Here is a 15,451-nt window from a genome sequence, read left to right as displayed (position 1 = left end):
TTTGTTCAAAGAAATCAACGAAGGCACAAACAAATGGAAGGACACCGCAAGTTCAGGAATCAGAAAAATTAATATTGTAAAAATGTCAATACTACCCAAAGCCATTTATGGATGCAACACAACCCCTATCAAATGTGTATTGGCATTCTTCACAGAAATAGAAAAAAAAAATCCTGAAATTTTGATGAAACACTAGAGATCTCAAATAGTCAAAGCAGTCCTAATATGGAAGAACAAAGCCAGAGGCGCCACACTTCATGATTTCAAACTGTACAGTGATTGTATAGTGCTTAAAACACTATATTAGCATAAAAATAGGCAGACACCAATAAAACAGAATAGAAAGCCCAGAAATAAATTCCCACTTATACAGTCAACTAATATTCAACAATGGAGCCAAGAACACCTTTTGGAAAAGAATTGCCTATTTCACAGATGGTGCTGGGAAAAGTAGATAACCACTTGCAAAAACATGAAATTGGACCCATATCTTATACCACTCACAAAAATGAATTCAGAATGGATCAAAGACCTAATACCATAAAACTTCTTGAAGAAAACATAGGGAAGAAGGTTCTCAACATTGATCCTGGCAATTATTTTTTGGATAAAACAACCTAACGTAGAAGTGCTGTTGCTACAGTGGCAATTATATGACAATTTATAAATACTAGAGGCCCAGTGTGCGAAATCGTGTGAGGTACCCTGCCGCACTCGCAGCCCCGCCCACCCACCCGGCGCTGCTTGCCGCGTTTGCTGCCCAGCTGCCTGCTGCCCCGCCATGCTTGCAGCACCGCCCAGCTGCCCACTGCTGCTTGCCCCACCCACCTGCCGCCTGCCTTGCTGCCTTTGGAGCCTGTGGGCCACGGGGGAGGGACTGAGAGGTGCTCAATGCACCTCATGGTGACCAGTCATTTGGTCGTCCTGGTCATCACAGACACTGGCTTTTTATATATATAGATAGCAAATTAATGTGTGTATTTTAAATTTATACAATGTTATATGTAAATATATTTCAATAAAATAAACATACACACAAGTGTTAAGGATATACTTAACGTACAATCCAACAGTCTCAATTCTAAGTACTTAGCCAGGTAAACGGAAAATGTAGGTTCTCATAAAAACTTGAGCTTGAGATTTCATAGCAGCCTTGCTCATTAGCCTCCCCAAACTGGAATTAACCCAGATGTCCTTCAGCTGTTGAATGGATGTATTCACACAAGGAAATACTCTCAGTGCATAATACAAAGAAAACACACTCCATGCAACAATGCGGATAAATCTTAAATTCCTTTTGCTAAGTGAAGGAAGACAGGACCAAGTATGTTACAATTCTGTCATAATGGTAAAACAGTGGTGGACAGTGGCTGGGCTACAGGATTAACTACAAAGGGGCCATGTGAGTTTTTAGAGTAAGGGAACTCTGTATTGTGGCAATGGAGACACAACTTTTTGCATTTGTTGCAACGTACAGAACTGTACTCCCCGAAGAGTGAATTTTACTCTGTACACATTTAAATAAATCAGGTGGTTGGAGGAACCCAAGTTGGAATACAGAATGTGGTAAACGATATTACTTTATGGAAGGGTTTGAAGAAAAGGTGCTGACTCAAGTAACTGGAAAAGTGGCTGAGGACCGGAAGGCTAAAGAGAAAAACTGTTTCAGCGAATGGTGAGGATGAACTAATGTTATACCAAGGATGGCATTTTGGAGTAGCATAAAAGGAGAATGGCAAAAACGAAAGCAAAAGACTATAATGTTTTCTCTGAAATAAATTGTATAGGCTCTTGGCCAAATTCCCTCTTACCTGCCTTCTTGTTTGCAGTTTACTTTGCAGATTAATTAACATAATCTGTGTGGCTAGTGATGTAAATTTACTACCTTTTACCTGTTCTTACTTCATTGCCTGAGAGAACTGAGCTGTGGCCCCTGTTTTCCTCCATGGCTCCCTATGGAAGTGAGTCGGTACATTACTTCTGGCTTTACTTGCTGTCTCTAAAATGCCAGCTCAGGGTGTTCTGGAATTTTTCGGGTATATTGTTAGAGGAGGAGGTACAGGAGAATGGCCAGAGCGTGGATTCATTGTATTTGGGGAAGGGTTCCAGTGATTGTTCAGGAAGTATTGAAAGGGACCCCAAATGGACTCCATTTGCAGTAAGGATAAAAGAAAATTATCTGAAATCAATATACCAAACACTAAAAATCGCTTATCATATGTAAGTATCTTTTATCATTACATTTAAAAATGGATTTAAAAATGTAAGCTGAGATTTTTTTAGTGTAGATTTCAACACCTTTTTTTGTGCTCCTGCCAAGAACACACTGTTCTGTTAAGTCATTCGGTGACGAAGATTGCTGGCTTGCTGCCAACCAGGGTCAAGCTCATTCAGATAAGTTTCAGTGTGGATTCTGAACAGAGTGGGGAATACTCCTCTTGTCTGTGTGTTAGGTGGGTCTGGAGAATTAGTTGTTTTAAAAGATTATTGATACTTTTAAGGCTTCACATACAAGCAGTGCTTTAATACTGATATCACCTTTCTCTCTGTTAACTGACTTCCCATTCTTGAGTTGGTGAATTCCCACAGCTCTCCTATCCATACCGGACGAGTGTATAGTAGGCACCACAGGGCCTCTGCTGTCTCACTTAAGATAGTACTCTGTACCGCTAACGGAAACACATATTCAGTACTTTTCTCAGTCAGGTACGTGAATTAAAAATGGGAAAATGTGGCTTTAAAGTAAGAAAAACACAGTGTTAGAAGGATGTAGACATATACCTGTATCCATCTTTAAATCTTGTGTTCATTCCTTTTTTCATTGGAATGAATGGTTCTTTCTTGGTCTCATTTTTCTTTTTTACCATCTTTGTTTCTCAGTCACAGAAATGCATTGACTCTGTTTATTCAAAATGCAGTAAGTACACAGAAAGCTAAGGATCACACCAGTTTCGCCTGAATATTATACATAAACAACTTTTTCTAAAAAATATTTAATTTGCATATGTATGAGTGAACAAATGTATCTTACCTTCTAACTAACTAGATGACTAGACCCCTAAGAAATAACCTTTTGTTTCTTATGCAGTGCAGTATGTAACCAAGGTGATTAAGTTTGTGTTGCTAATGATGAAGGTTTTAAAAAGGCTTGCCTTAGTGTTTGTTGGAATATGTGGTTTAGGCTAATGTCTGGTACTGTTTACTTTTCATGATTAATCACTGTATTTCTTATTCATTTATGCCTTTCTAGAATCTGGCAGGATGCCTTGGTCTTAGCTGCTCAGCATGTTCTTACAACCTGACCAATTAAATGGATAATAGTCACAGGTCAGATTTCTGGTGATGGAGCATTTAGATCTGTGAACCTGTTTTATATCATAAAAAATAAATAAAACAAATAAATCACAAACATATGTTTTTATAGATGCTTATATAAAAAAGCTATATTGTAAACTTCCTTTGGGGCATTTTTCTGTGTGTTTTACTTTGGCTGGGCTTGAAACGAAGCTTGCATGGAAGAAACTTTTTTTTTAATCCCTTAAATCTTCCTTTGGCAAAAATACTCATTTATTGCACTTCCAAGGACCTCTAAACAATATTACATATTTTTAATATAGATTGGATATGCATGAATTTCTCAGAAAACCTTAGAATGTTAAATGCTGGAAGGAGTATACTTCCGCTTTTCTCTTTCCTCAAGAGGCATATTTTAATTGTTAGTTGAAAGTTGGATTTTGGGTGTTATGTCATCATAGCACTCTCTGCTTCCATAGTGCTCTTTGTCGTATCTCCCAGTAATCATTGCCTTATATGCCTTTCTCCCCAACGAGACTGCAAATTTCTTCAGGGCCAGGATTATTATGAATGTGCGAGTGAATGAATGAATGAGTAAAGCAGAGACAACACATGCAGCTGGATCGTGGCAGGGATTTTTTTAAAAACTGGTGGCAAAAACTCATCTACTCATGAATTAAATACCTTTATGTATGGTGAAAGCATAATCAAATATAACTAAACATTCAATTGTCATGAAAATAGAACTTGTGAAATTATATTTTTGATTCTTTGTTTATTTTCTTAAATTTCTCAACTTTTATCAGACAGTTTGACACCTGTAATGTGGGTGACAGGACAACGTTAAGGGATCAAAATTGCTGTTGTGGGAGCTTAACTTCAATGACAGCTTCCTCAAGAGTGTCCGTCTGGACTGAAGCTTTCACTGAAGTGGTTGAGAACACTTAACAAAATATGCATCATGATATAATCAAAAATAAGCATTCATGATCACATGGATTGGTCATTTGAAAACCTATTACCAGGATTTTATATGATAGTGAAATTTTAAACAGACTGCTCACTAACAAAGCTGATGTGTCCCTTGGGTTGAATATATGATTATGATCTATATAATGTATATTTTCAGAAAATATTTTAATGAAAAACATTATTGAACAGACAACACATTTGTAGTGGGCAGAGGCAGGGAGGGGTTGCATATGATACCTAAAGTAAGACCAATACAGGTTATTAATTATTGCATTATTTTCCACGCAAACAACAGTAAACCTACTTTTATATACATAAAGCGCTAGGAAAGTTTGGATGCTAAACTTCAGTTTTTAGTACAGTAATGACAGCTGCTATTTTGTGGGTTCCTACCTAATATGTGGGGGTGCTGTAGAATACATTTTCTCTTTCAGTTTCCACAGTGACCCTGTTGAAATGGGTATCACTGTCTTTATGTGGCCTATGGATAACTTGTCTGTTTTTCAAATTAAAAACCTGCCCAGCATTATTCTGCTGGTAAAGGGTAGATGAGGACATCGAATGGAATCTTTGAATTAGTTCATAAGAGAAGAAGAATTTTATTGTATTCTGCTTGTCAGTTTGAGTACTCATGCAAAAAGTTTCAATTCTCGAATAAGTAGGAAATTAAGGAATAGGGGAAAGAGTGTTAATTTATTAACTAGGCTTATAAAGGAACACATTAAACTTTCTATGCTAGCTTGCTTCTTGTTCATCTTTTCTTAGATTATTCCATCCAAAATTTCTGGGCCTGGAGCATTTTGGTATTTGGATCTGAAGGAGAGAAAATGATTTCCCCATATTTCTACTTCTTAACGCCCACTCCCTAGCTACCTGTTAGAACTTGATGTGTTTATCTTGCCTCTGGGAGAGTCTGTTAGCATTCTGATCTGCTCAGTGTATATCTTGTAGTGTTTCAAGATACCCCATTAGGCCGTAGGATATCTATCTGAAAAAAGGACAGAGTGGAGAGGTGTAGGAGGCCATGGAAGGAGGAAATTTACTTAAGTCAAACCTCTTTTATTTACCTTATTTTTACTTCCTTATTTTGCTTTGGATATGGGTTGCTTTTTTAAAAAAATGTGGTATGATGGAACAAGATAGCATTTATTTTCCTTGCCATTAAAATTTCTGGTTCTTTTTATTGAGCTGAAACTTTTATGAGGAAAGCTGAATGAATCTCAAACTAATTTTCATAAATATTTGCTTTAGTTTTTTGTTTTTTGTTTTTACTTATAAGAAAAATTCGAAGTCTAGAATTTGGAGTTCTGAAAAAAAGTGTAAGAGAAAAAATTAAGGAGAAAAGAAGGAAAGGAGATCTCTTCTGTCTTGAGCATGTTGTATTTTAAAGCTGCATGCAGGTCAGTAAATTATATTAGAGAGTATTAAATATGCAAATGCTTTTATTCACGGTGCCTAAGACATGGAGCAATTGAAGTGTCCCTTGATACATGATTGGATGAAGATGACATTTATACATAGAATACTACTCAGCTATAAGAAAAGTTGAAGTACTGCTATTTGTGACAACATGGATGGATCTTGAGAATATCATGCTAAGTGAAATAAGTCAGACAGAAAAAGACAAGAACCATATATTTCACTCATGTGGGATATAAAACTGAAAGCAACAAACCAAAATAAGATAAATAAACAAAAACTAATAGATACAAATAAGAGTATGGTGGTTGTTACCAGAGGGAAAGAGGAGTGGGGGAGGTACGTAGTAAAGGGAAAAGGAGTCAAATATAAGGTGATGAAAGGAGATTTGACTTTGGGTGGTGAACACACAATGCAGTACACAGATGATATATTATAGAATTGTACACTTGAAACCTATATAACTTTAATCAATGTCACCCAGTATATTTAATAAAATTTAAAAATATAGCCTGGCCAGTGTGGCTTAAAGGTTGAGCATAGGCCTATGAACCAGGAGGTCACATGCCTGGGATTTGGGCTCGATCCTCAGTAGGGGGTGGTCAGGAGGCAGCCAATCAATGATTCTCATCATTGGTGTTTCTATCTCTCCCTTATTCTCTGAAATCAATAAAAAATAATACGTGTGTGTGTGTGTGTAGTTCTTGCACTTGATTTGTTCTAGAAGGCTGTTTAAGAAGCGATTTGTTCGAAAATGCAATCATTTTTCCCCATTAGAAATAATGTAAATTGAATTAATCTGTTCCAGACTCCTGTGTTGTTCTCACAACTTTCTTTTTCATCTCGCTAACCTTCTTAGGACCCATGGTAACTTGCTGTACGTATTTAATAATGAGCAGCAATAGACCTCCTCATGGGGCCACCGACCCTGGTGCTACATCCAGCCCCTCTGACAGAGGAGGGGTGGGATGGGGCCAGCAGGCCCTGCCAAAGGGGCAGGAGGGCCTTGCACAGGGTGGGTGTGGGTGCTGGGAGTCCCTCTGGGGTGTGGGTGTGGGGAGTAGTCACGGGGAGTGGGGTAAAATAAATAAATAGCAGCAACAGAAGCAAAATAGGAAAATATTCACAGCACAATTTCCTGAGATGTTAACAACATGAGGTTTATCGTAAACCAACTCATATACTCGAGCATTGTCTCCTTGTCACCTGAGAGATGCGTGACTGTCATACAGGTATCAGCATGAAAGGCTGGTCAGGTCAAGAACTGAAGTTTTGTTCGACAACCAAGACATGTTTTCTGTGAACAACTTGGTTGAGAACTGAATTGTTCAAGATGGGAGACGTTCTAGAACTGAGGTTTGAAAACACACACACACACACACACACACACACAAACACACACACACACATACATATCTATCTGTCTAGATCAGTGGTTCTCAACCTTTCTAATGCCGCGACCCTTTAATACAGTTCCTCATGTTGTGGTGACCCCAACAGTAAAATTATTTTCGTTGCTACTTCATAACTGTAATTTTGCTACTGTTATGAATCATAATGTAAGTATTTGTTACGCAGGATGTATTTTCATTGTCACAAATTGAACATAATTAAAGCATAGTGATTAATCACAAAAACAATATGTAATTATATATGTGTTTTCCAATGGTCTTCAGCGACTCCTGTGAAAGGGTCGTTTGACCCCCAAAGGGATTTCGACCCACAGGTTGAGAACCGCTGATCTAGATAGATATATTTAACTAGTTTTAGGGGATTTACAAGTAGTTAGTCATTAAAATACCAGAGACTTACACATATTTTATTCTGACAGTCTTTGTTCTCTAACCTATTAAGAATTGCCATCATTATGAAATCCACTAACAGTAAATTGGACTTCGGCAGACCATTTTATTCTTTTAATTTTAAATAAAATATTAAGAGTCTATTCAATCCCCCCACCCCCCAAAAAAAAACTGTATGTCAAAAGTGATAGGTTTACAATGTATACTCACTCCTGAGTTTGTGTTATTTTCATATGTGGCAGGAGACAGAACCTAACATAGATTTTCTAAATTTAAAATTAATATTTGAGTCTAAGATCTCCCTATACCTACCCTATATAGTCTTATGAATAGAAAAATGATTAAATAAGTTCACATCTTTTAGTAGTTGTTGCTAAACATGGGATGGCATTCATTGGCTTAGATTGTTTAACAAGAATTTGTTTCTCAGTTCAAGAGCACTATCTGACCCTTAATATTATTTTAGTGGGAAAAATCTAAAGGTTTTGTTTTCATAGAACATGTTTCTTTTTATGTGTTTCAGTACTGCCCATGGATATTTACATTGAAGAAGTTAAAATGTAGGATACATATACACCCACAGCCATACACACATATCTTACAGAATTTTCTCTGCAGTGTTAAGTCAGTTGCAATAAAATTTCTGTTTAGCTGGAGGTAATTAGAGTTAACATTTTTATATAATTTATTTTCATTTTAAGACAATAACTATAGTGTGACTGGGATTTCATAGACATATGTGATGAGAAGGAGTCATAGAAGTCTCAGACCCTTTTACTTTTACAAATTTTTAGAACATTTCTATTTTATATTATTCACTCTTCGTCTTCCTCTCCCTATTCCCTCTCTCTCTTCCACTCTAAAAGTCAATAAACAAATATTTAGCACTGGTCATTGTATTGTGATTGTAATAAAAAGTCCCTATCTTTTAGGGGAAAAAATCTCTGTTGGGCCAAAAATAAAAACAAAAACTTGTCCCCTGGTTGCCACGCTGTATCCTGTGCTTTTAAGTATCAGAATTGTTTTTGGAATTGCAAACAGTAGCTTTGGTGCTGTTTGCATTCATGATAGGTTAAGACTCTGATTCAACCAACATTGATTTAGTGTTTATAGTGATCACATTATTTCACGTATTTGCTTAAATGCTATTGTACTTTTTAATATTAAAAATAAGTGATAAAAAAATAAAATAAAAAAATAAGCGATAAATGATACCAATGAAACATGAGAATATACAACTGATAAATGGATTAATTACATAAAAGGAGGTACCCAAAATACTAATATTGTGACCTCGAGTAGGTTCTAAGTTCTCTGACTTCAGTTTTTCATTCCTAAAATGGAGAGAGTAGTATCTATTACGGTTTGTTGTCGAGTTCAAGTACGACCACATGAGGATGAAAGTTTTTTGTAAATGGCAAAGTACTGTATGAATTCGTCATGTCAATAAATCATCCTTCATAATAAATAGGTAATATGCAAATTAATCCTCATGCCCTCACAAGATGGCTGAGATGTTAACAACCAGGCCGATAAGGGGGTTAGTGAGGGACAACCGGGCCAGCAGAGGGGGTCAGTTGGGGCAACCAGGCCGGCAGGGGGAGGCAGTAAGAGGCGACCAGGCTGGCAGGGTTGGGCAGTTAGGGGAGACCAGGCCAGCAGAGGGGGTCAGTTGGGGGCAACCAGGCCGGCAGGGGGTCAATGAGGGGTGATCAGGCCGGCAAGGGGGGGGCAGTTAGGAGCAACCAGGCCAGCAGGGAGGGGGCATTTGGGGGCGACCAGGCCGGCACGCAGAGTCAGCAAGGGGCGATCAGGCCGGCAGGGGGCAGTTAGGGGCAACCAGGCAGGCAGGCAGGTGAGCAATTAGGAGTCAGCGGTCCAGGATTGTGAGAGGGATGTCTGACTGCCGGTTTAGGCCCAATCCCCTAAACCATTGTGAGAGGGATGTCTGACTGCCGGTTTAGGCCCAATCCCCTAAACCATTGTGAGAGGGATGTCTGACTGCCGGTTTAGGCCCAATCCCCTAAACCATTGTGAGAGGGATGTCTGACTGCCGGTTTAGGCCCAATCCCCTAAACCATTGTGAGAGGGATGTCTGACTGCCGGTTTAGGCCTAATCCCCTAAACCGGCAGTCAGACATCCCCCGAGGGGTCCCAGATTGGAGAGGGTGCAGGCTGGGCTGAGGGGACCGCCCCCCCCCCCTGCATGAATTTCATGCATCGGGCCTCTAATTTTATTAATAATTGAGCTCAGTGTGTAGTGCGTTCCTTCCATCCATCTATTAGTAAGGAGGAAACAAGATGAGCGTACCTTGATCCTGGTGTCTGACGAACATACTCTGGATCTCAGGATGGGCCTGCTTACAGTCCCCTGTCCTTAGTTGGGGAGTCTGTTATCCCAGGAGAGGTTGTAAGTTTGAACTGGGAAAGTCTGTGTTAGGCAGACAGGAATCAAAGCCTAATATGCAGATGTGAGTTCTACACAGAGCAGTGATTGTCCAAGGGAGGTTCCTTGGAGAAGGGACCAGTCAGCAATAGTAGCACTTCCTGGGAACTTGTTAGAAATGCAAGTTCTTGGGCCTGCCGCAGACCTCCAAATCAAAATCTGGAGGTGGGGCCAAGCCATCCTTGTTTTAATAAGCTCCGCAGGCGATTCTGTGATTTGAGAGTTATTGAGATAGCGAGCCATACTGCGGAGCAGGCATGTCTAGGAGAGTGGCCTTGGAGCTAGCATGTTAGGGGCTGATTAGGACCTCAGAGCCCGTGAGCTCAGGTAAGGGCAGGAACACTAGCCTGAGGCCAGGTTTTATTTAATTGCCTTAACATGGTCAGAGAGAGCAGGAATCCTCAGTCATCAGGGACACAGCTGCTCCTCGACTGCCCTTTGGTGCGGTTGCCTAGCCATAGGTGCCACATGCCTCACACTCTTCTCGACAATCTCAGGCCGAGGTCTTGGAGTAGCCAGAATGAATTGACGAGCATGTTGGCCGGTGTAGCAGTGTGAGCATAGCTACTAAGCCCAATAGATGTGGCAGTTGAGTGCTGTGGGGGCAGTGCAGGACGAGTGTGTGCATGTGTGTGTGCATGTATGTTCACACAGCAGGGCAGGTCGTAGTGCACACTCCCATGAGGTTGGCATGGTAGAGGCCTGTGGGGCTGTGCCTGAGAGGCTGTGAAGTGAGCTGGCCTGCCTGTCTTCTAGGGTGCTGACGATCACTTGTGTCATTTTTAAAGACCCAGGATGATCTTGATGTGCAGTCAAAACCACGCGTTTGAAATGCTATTACCATGGGAGTCTGATTGCTAGGTCTTCCTCTGTGCCCTATGGTCTGCAAGGCTGCCTGGAGCACATCTCACTCTGCATAGCGCAGGGGCTTAACCCCATCGCAAGCATTTCCTCCCGTTGCTCTTTGACCACACATCTTTCCATGTCAGTCATATCCGATTCCTGCTGTTTCTAGAATATACTTTGTGTGTTTCTCTCTCTCTTTTTTAAGTGAAATAAATTAGGTATACAAAAATGTAAAGAAAAATTAATGTACACCCATAAATCTATACAGCCTGAAAAATAAAACAGTACTGGGAGAATTCAGGCCCTTTCCACCATTTTCGTCTGTGTTCTCTTTTTCTGGCCAGGATCACTCATATACTAGATTAAAGCTCTTAACAAAATCCTGTTCTACCTTCAGGTTGGCAGCCTACATATCCCCTTCTGTCAAGTGATCTGACAAAGCAGTGCGTTTATGAGGGGTGTGGCTAATTCATGTGGCAAAAATATCTCTGAAGGGATTCAGAGGCATAGAAATGATAGTTGTTGTTGTTTAATTTATTTAGGTAGAAGAATATTTCAGATTCTTCCATTTCTTGGTTTCCCTTCTTTTCACATCCACTGCCCCAGCCTCCGGTAGTGAACTCTGAAGGAAGAAGCTACTTTCCATGCTCATGTTTGGAAGCATAATAGACATGTATGTTATTGAAATGATACTTTAAAAGCACAACCACTTTCAGAAGAGCAGAAACATGCTCTGTGCTGCATTTCAGTGTTGGGGTCACAGAGCTCATGTTTAGTCAAGAGAGCTTGGCAGCATCCTGCCAACTTGCTATCTAGGTGGTCATTCTCTCCCCTCTCGCTCCCCACCCCCAGTTTCTTATTTCCTCCCCCTCCCCCTCCCTCTCCCTCCCATCCCGCTTTCTCGCTCTAGTGAGAGAAAGGAAAATCACTCTCTTCCAACAAAGTTCTGCAAGCTATTTTGGGGACATAAAGGAAGATGGCTGATGTGCCTGTAAAGTCTACTGCATTCATTTGAAGTTAGGAATCTGTTTTAAATACACTTGGATCATTGTTTCAAAAGAGAACATGGAGACGGGGGAATAAGCTCTCTGTGTTCAGTTATTGCCCCTATACCGGTAAAAGTATTGTTCTTCAGTTAATCTATAATAATAAAAGCATAATATGCTAATTAGACCGGACAGCTGAACGACCTTCCAGACGTTATTCCGGATGTCCTTCCTGACAACCTTCCAGACGAAGCCGTGGTAGCGGGGCTGAGGCAGAGGCAGCTGCCACGGCGGGCAGGGGCGAGACAGAGGTGGTTAGGGGCAATCAGGCAGGTAGGCAGAGTGGTTAAGGGCGATCAGGCAGGCAGGCGAGTGGTTAGGGGCGAGCAGGCAGGCAGAGTGGTTAAGGATGATGAGGCAGGCAGGTGAGCAGTTAGGGGTGATGAGGCAGGCAGGCAGAGGCAGTTAGGGGCAAGATAAGGATAACATCAGGTGGTGTTAGTACAGAGGACTTTGAAGCAGATTGTGGGATGAGAGTGAACAGAAAAACCTTTGTGGAGCTTAACCATTCACGGCTAGGGTGTGTGTGACTGAGAGAGCAGCTCAGCAGAGGCCCAAGGCTGGGACTGGAAAGGTGAGGTGCCTAAATAGCTGATAGTGTGGCATTGTTAGTGGCAGTGTTAGACCTCGGTTCTTGTATTTGGCTGAGAAAGAATTCAGAACCAGGAAGAAGTTTATTTAGCCTTTTGGGAAAAAAAGCCACAAAGGCTAAAGAAGTGAGCCAACTAGGCTGCATGGACTAAGGAAACAAGTTACAGAGGCAGAAGAAGGGCCGTTGGAGCTTAAGAGAAAGCAAGGAAAGGATATTCTCCTACGGAAAGAAGGCAGGGACAGGGCCAGTGTGCTCTGGAGAGAGAACTGGTCCACTGGGTCCTGTGCCTTAAGGTTTTTTAAATCTGTTTTCTGAAGAGGTCCCGGGAGGATCTTAATATAATATTCATCAGCTTTCCAGATGTAGTCTTTCAGAGTCGTGGTCTCTGCTGATTGGTTGATGCTAGGGTAGGGAGTCATTAGTTTTTGCATTTGGTCCTGATGTCAGCCATGGAGTGGCTTCATCTGGTTTTGCTGCTTTTCTGGGCCTGCAGCTGAAACAACTAAGGCTAGATGTTATCTCTAGTTTGAGGGAAATTATCTCTGTGGTCAGCAAACCTGACTTTGTTCCTAAGATTTTGCTGATCAAACCCTATTGTCCTGAGGGCTTAATGCTCCAGGGAGTGGTTGTGCAAGGGAGAGAAAGGGGTGTGTCAGGGTACTGGGCGGGGCCAGTTTGAATCAGCTGTCTGTCTCAGTTTCTCCATTCCTTTGTCAGGGAATGTTCCTAACTTCTTACTATCCTGCCTCAGTGTGGAATTGAATGATGGGGTTTGAAGTATGAGTGTGGGGTTCAGGGAACAGCTGAGTGTTGGCCTTGAGTGCTGGGGTGAGGAGTTCGGATATCAGTGACTAGAATCAGGGGCTGCTGTGGTTCCTGAGTGGAGAACACCGAGTGCAGTATTGGTGTTTATTGGTAGGCATGTGAGGGATGGGGCTAGTGTGCGCATGGACAGAAAGAAGAAAGTGGCAGGGAGGTCAGGTGAAGACACCAGTTATTTCTAATGATCCTGTTCTAGACACATAATATTCTGGAGAATGAAGAGGAGGATGAGTTAAGATTTATTGATATTTCATTTTGATGTCAAAGAGATCATAGAGGTATAAATAAAATAATCATGCTAAAGCTGAGATTCTGGAGTGCTGACTGCCTGGTGATCCGAGAAAGGGATACCTCTGAAGGTGAATGTCATTAGTTCAGTTGTATCATGTGATGTTGAGTGAGTTATTCAAATCTAAATGTATTTTAGTCATTTGTAAAAATGAGTAGATTAAGGATAAAAGGGCAGGAGGCATAAATTTGAGAGTAGTCTGAAATTTTTTGGTTATTGCAATGTCAGGATTGAAAAATAAAATTCCTATATAGAGAAAACCCAAGTGCCCTATTTGTAATTAATGCCATAAAATTCTTTCTTGATGCCAAGTATTATTTTTGTTATCAGAGACATGTGTGGATGGTCTTTCTCCATTGCTAGTGGGAGTGGGGTCCTTATATCTCGAGAGAAAGAATTTTCTGAGACTCGCATGGGAGGATGAGTGATCTTTATTTGTGTGGAATTACATCTCCACGTTTGCAAAGTCACATTTTACTTAATCCAGTCCTGGAAGATGTGCAACTGGGTCTGGCTTAGCATTGTGTGTGAGGCCCACATGGCTCTGGGCCAAGTGGGTGAATGCAGGAACGTGAGAGCTCTGCAAACCAGGAGTCAAGCCCAAGCAAACAAGAGAGCCTAGAGCAGGGGTGGGCAACCCCTGGCACGCGTGCCAAACATGGCACGCCAGTAACTTTTGCTGGCACGCAAAACCCTCTCTTATAATCTTCCATTTACAATTTTTTTCTTAATATCGACTTTTTTATTTTTCAGATAAATTCAGTGTAGGTGCATCTTAGATAAATAAATAATTTTACATAACAAGTTATCTTAAAGACCATAGACATGGATTGATGAGAGATGGGAAGAGCAATTTCTATGCCTCTGCCTTAACTCTCCCTGCCTTCCTAGATCCGACCAGTGTTTTGGTTTCATCCACATACGCTTGTGAATCTTTGTTCTCAGTGATGAATTTTGTTAAGTCTCGTAATAGGAGTAGCCTGATGGATGAAAGTAGTAGCTCGTGCATATCTCTGAAGGTCACGAAGTATAAACCTGATGTAAAATCTGTCATCAGTGATGCAGCAGCAAAAGTCCCACTGATAATATCAAACGGAGTCATAAAGTTTTCTGTCGGACTATCAGTGTACATGTATACATTAAAAAATAAGTGTATTTTTCATCATCATATACTGTGTTTTTGTCGCTCGAATGGATTTTATTATTTCTTCAAGTTTCTTCACATACGTACACTTTAAGAGATATCAAGTAGGCGTAACATGTTCTCAAAAAATGAGGGTTGGCACGCAGAAGAATTTTGAGTGAGAGATTTTGCTGGTTTTGGCACGCACTCACAAAAAAGGCTGCCCACCCCTGGCCTAGAGTGAGAGTGCCTTTGTTGAGGAGATTAAATATCTCAAATTCCGCGCCTTTGCAGTGGCTATGCCTTTTCTGGCCAATGACCTGTTTCCAGATGTGACTGACTGGCAAGAACGTTCCCTGTTTCACCCAGACCTTCCTGGGCATGGGTTTCTTCTCTCCCTGTCCGGTGGCTTTTTGGGGAACGTTAAAATGCAGCTTCCTGGCAGAGCTGCACAGATGGCATGCCTGTACTATTTGACTTTCCCTGTGCTCCTTTCCAGTTACTCAGAACCAGGTTAAATTACAGGTATCATTTTGGTGCCAAGTTTTCGTGTTTTCTGTATCAGTTGTGGTAGATGAAATTCTAAATTGATCCCCAATATCCTTACTCCCTGTTGTACCTGCATAATACCTGTCACTGCCACTGATGGAGTTTATGCCTATGATTAGGTTTTGTTATATAGCACAGTGGACTTTCAGCAGAGTTGACCCTCAGTAGGCCTGACCTATCCATATGCCCTTTAAATCTATGCCTAGAGTTCAGAGTCTGAGGAAGTCAGAGTTGGAACAGGAGAAGGATTT

General features: G+C 40.9%; 1 protein-coding gene across 13 annotated transcripts in view; it reads left to right on the top strand.

Moving 5' to 3' along the window:
- Nucleotides 1-15,451, top strand: part of SPIDR (scaffold protein involved in DNA repair) — a 285,103-nt gene that overhangs the window by 38,505 nt on the left and 231,147 nt on the right. The window contains exon 1 of one of the 13 annotated variants that reach the window (XM_036338736.1): nucleotides 1,937-1,961. The exons of the other annotated variants lie outside the window; for them this stretch is intronic. Within the exon in view, the coding sequence (XP_036194629.1) occupies nucleotides 1,956-1,961 (6 nt within the window). The 5' untranslated portion in view covers nucleotides 1,937-1,955. Of the gene's footprint in view, nucleotides 1-1,936; nucleotides 1,962-15,451 lie in introns of those variants that run through there. 13 annotated transcript variants of the gene reach the window in all.

Source organism: Myotis myotis, unplaced genomic scaffold (assembly GCF_014108235.1).
Source record: "Myotis myotis isolate mMyoMyo1 unplaced genomic scaffold, mMyoMyo1.p scaffold_m19_p_16, whole genome shotgun sequence".
Classification (NCBI taxonomy): domain Eukaryota; kingdom Metazoa; phylum Chordata; class Mammalia; order Chiroptera; family Vespertilionidae; genus Myotis; species Myotis myotis.
The sequence above is the reverse complement of the archived record's forward strand: the minus strand, read 5'-3'. Positions and strand labels throughout refer to the sequence as shown.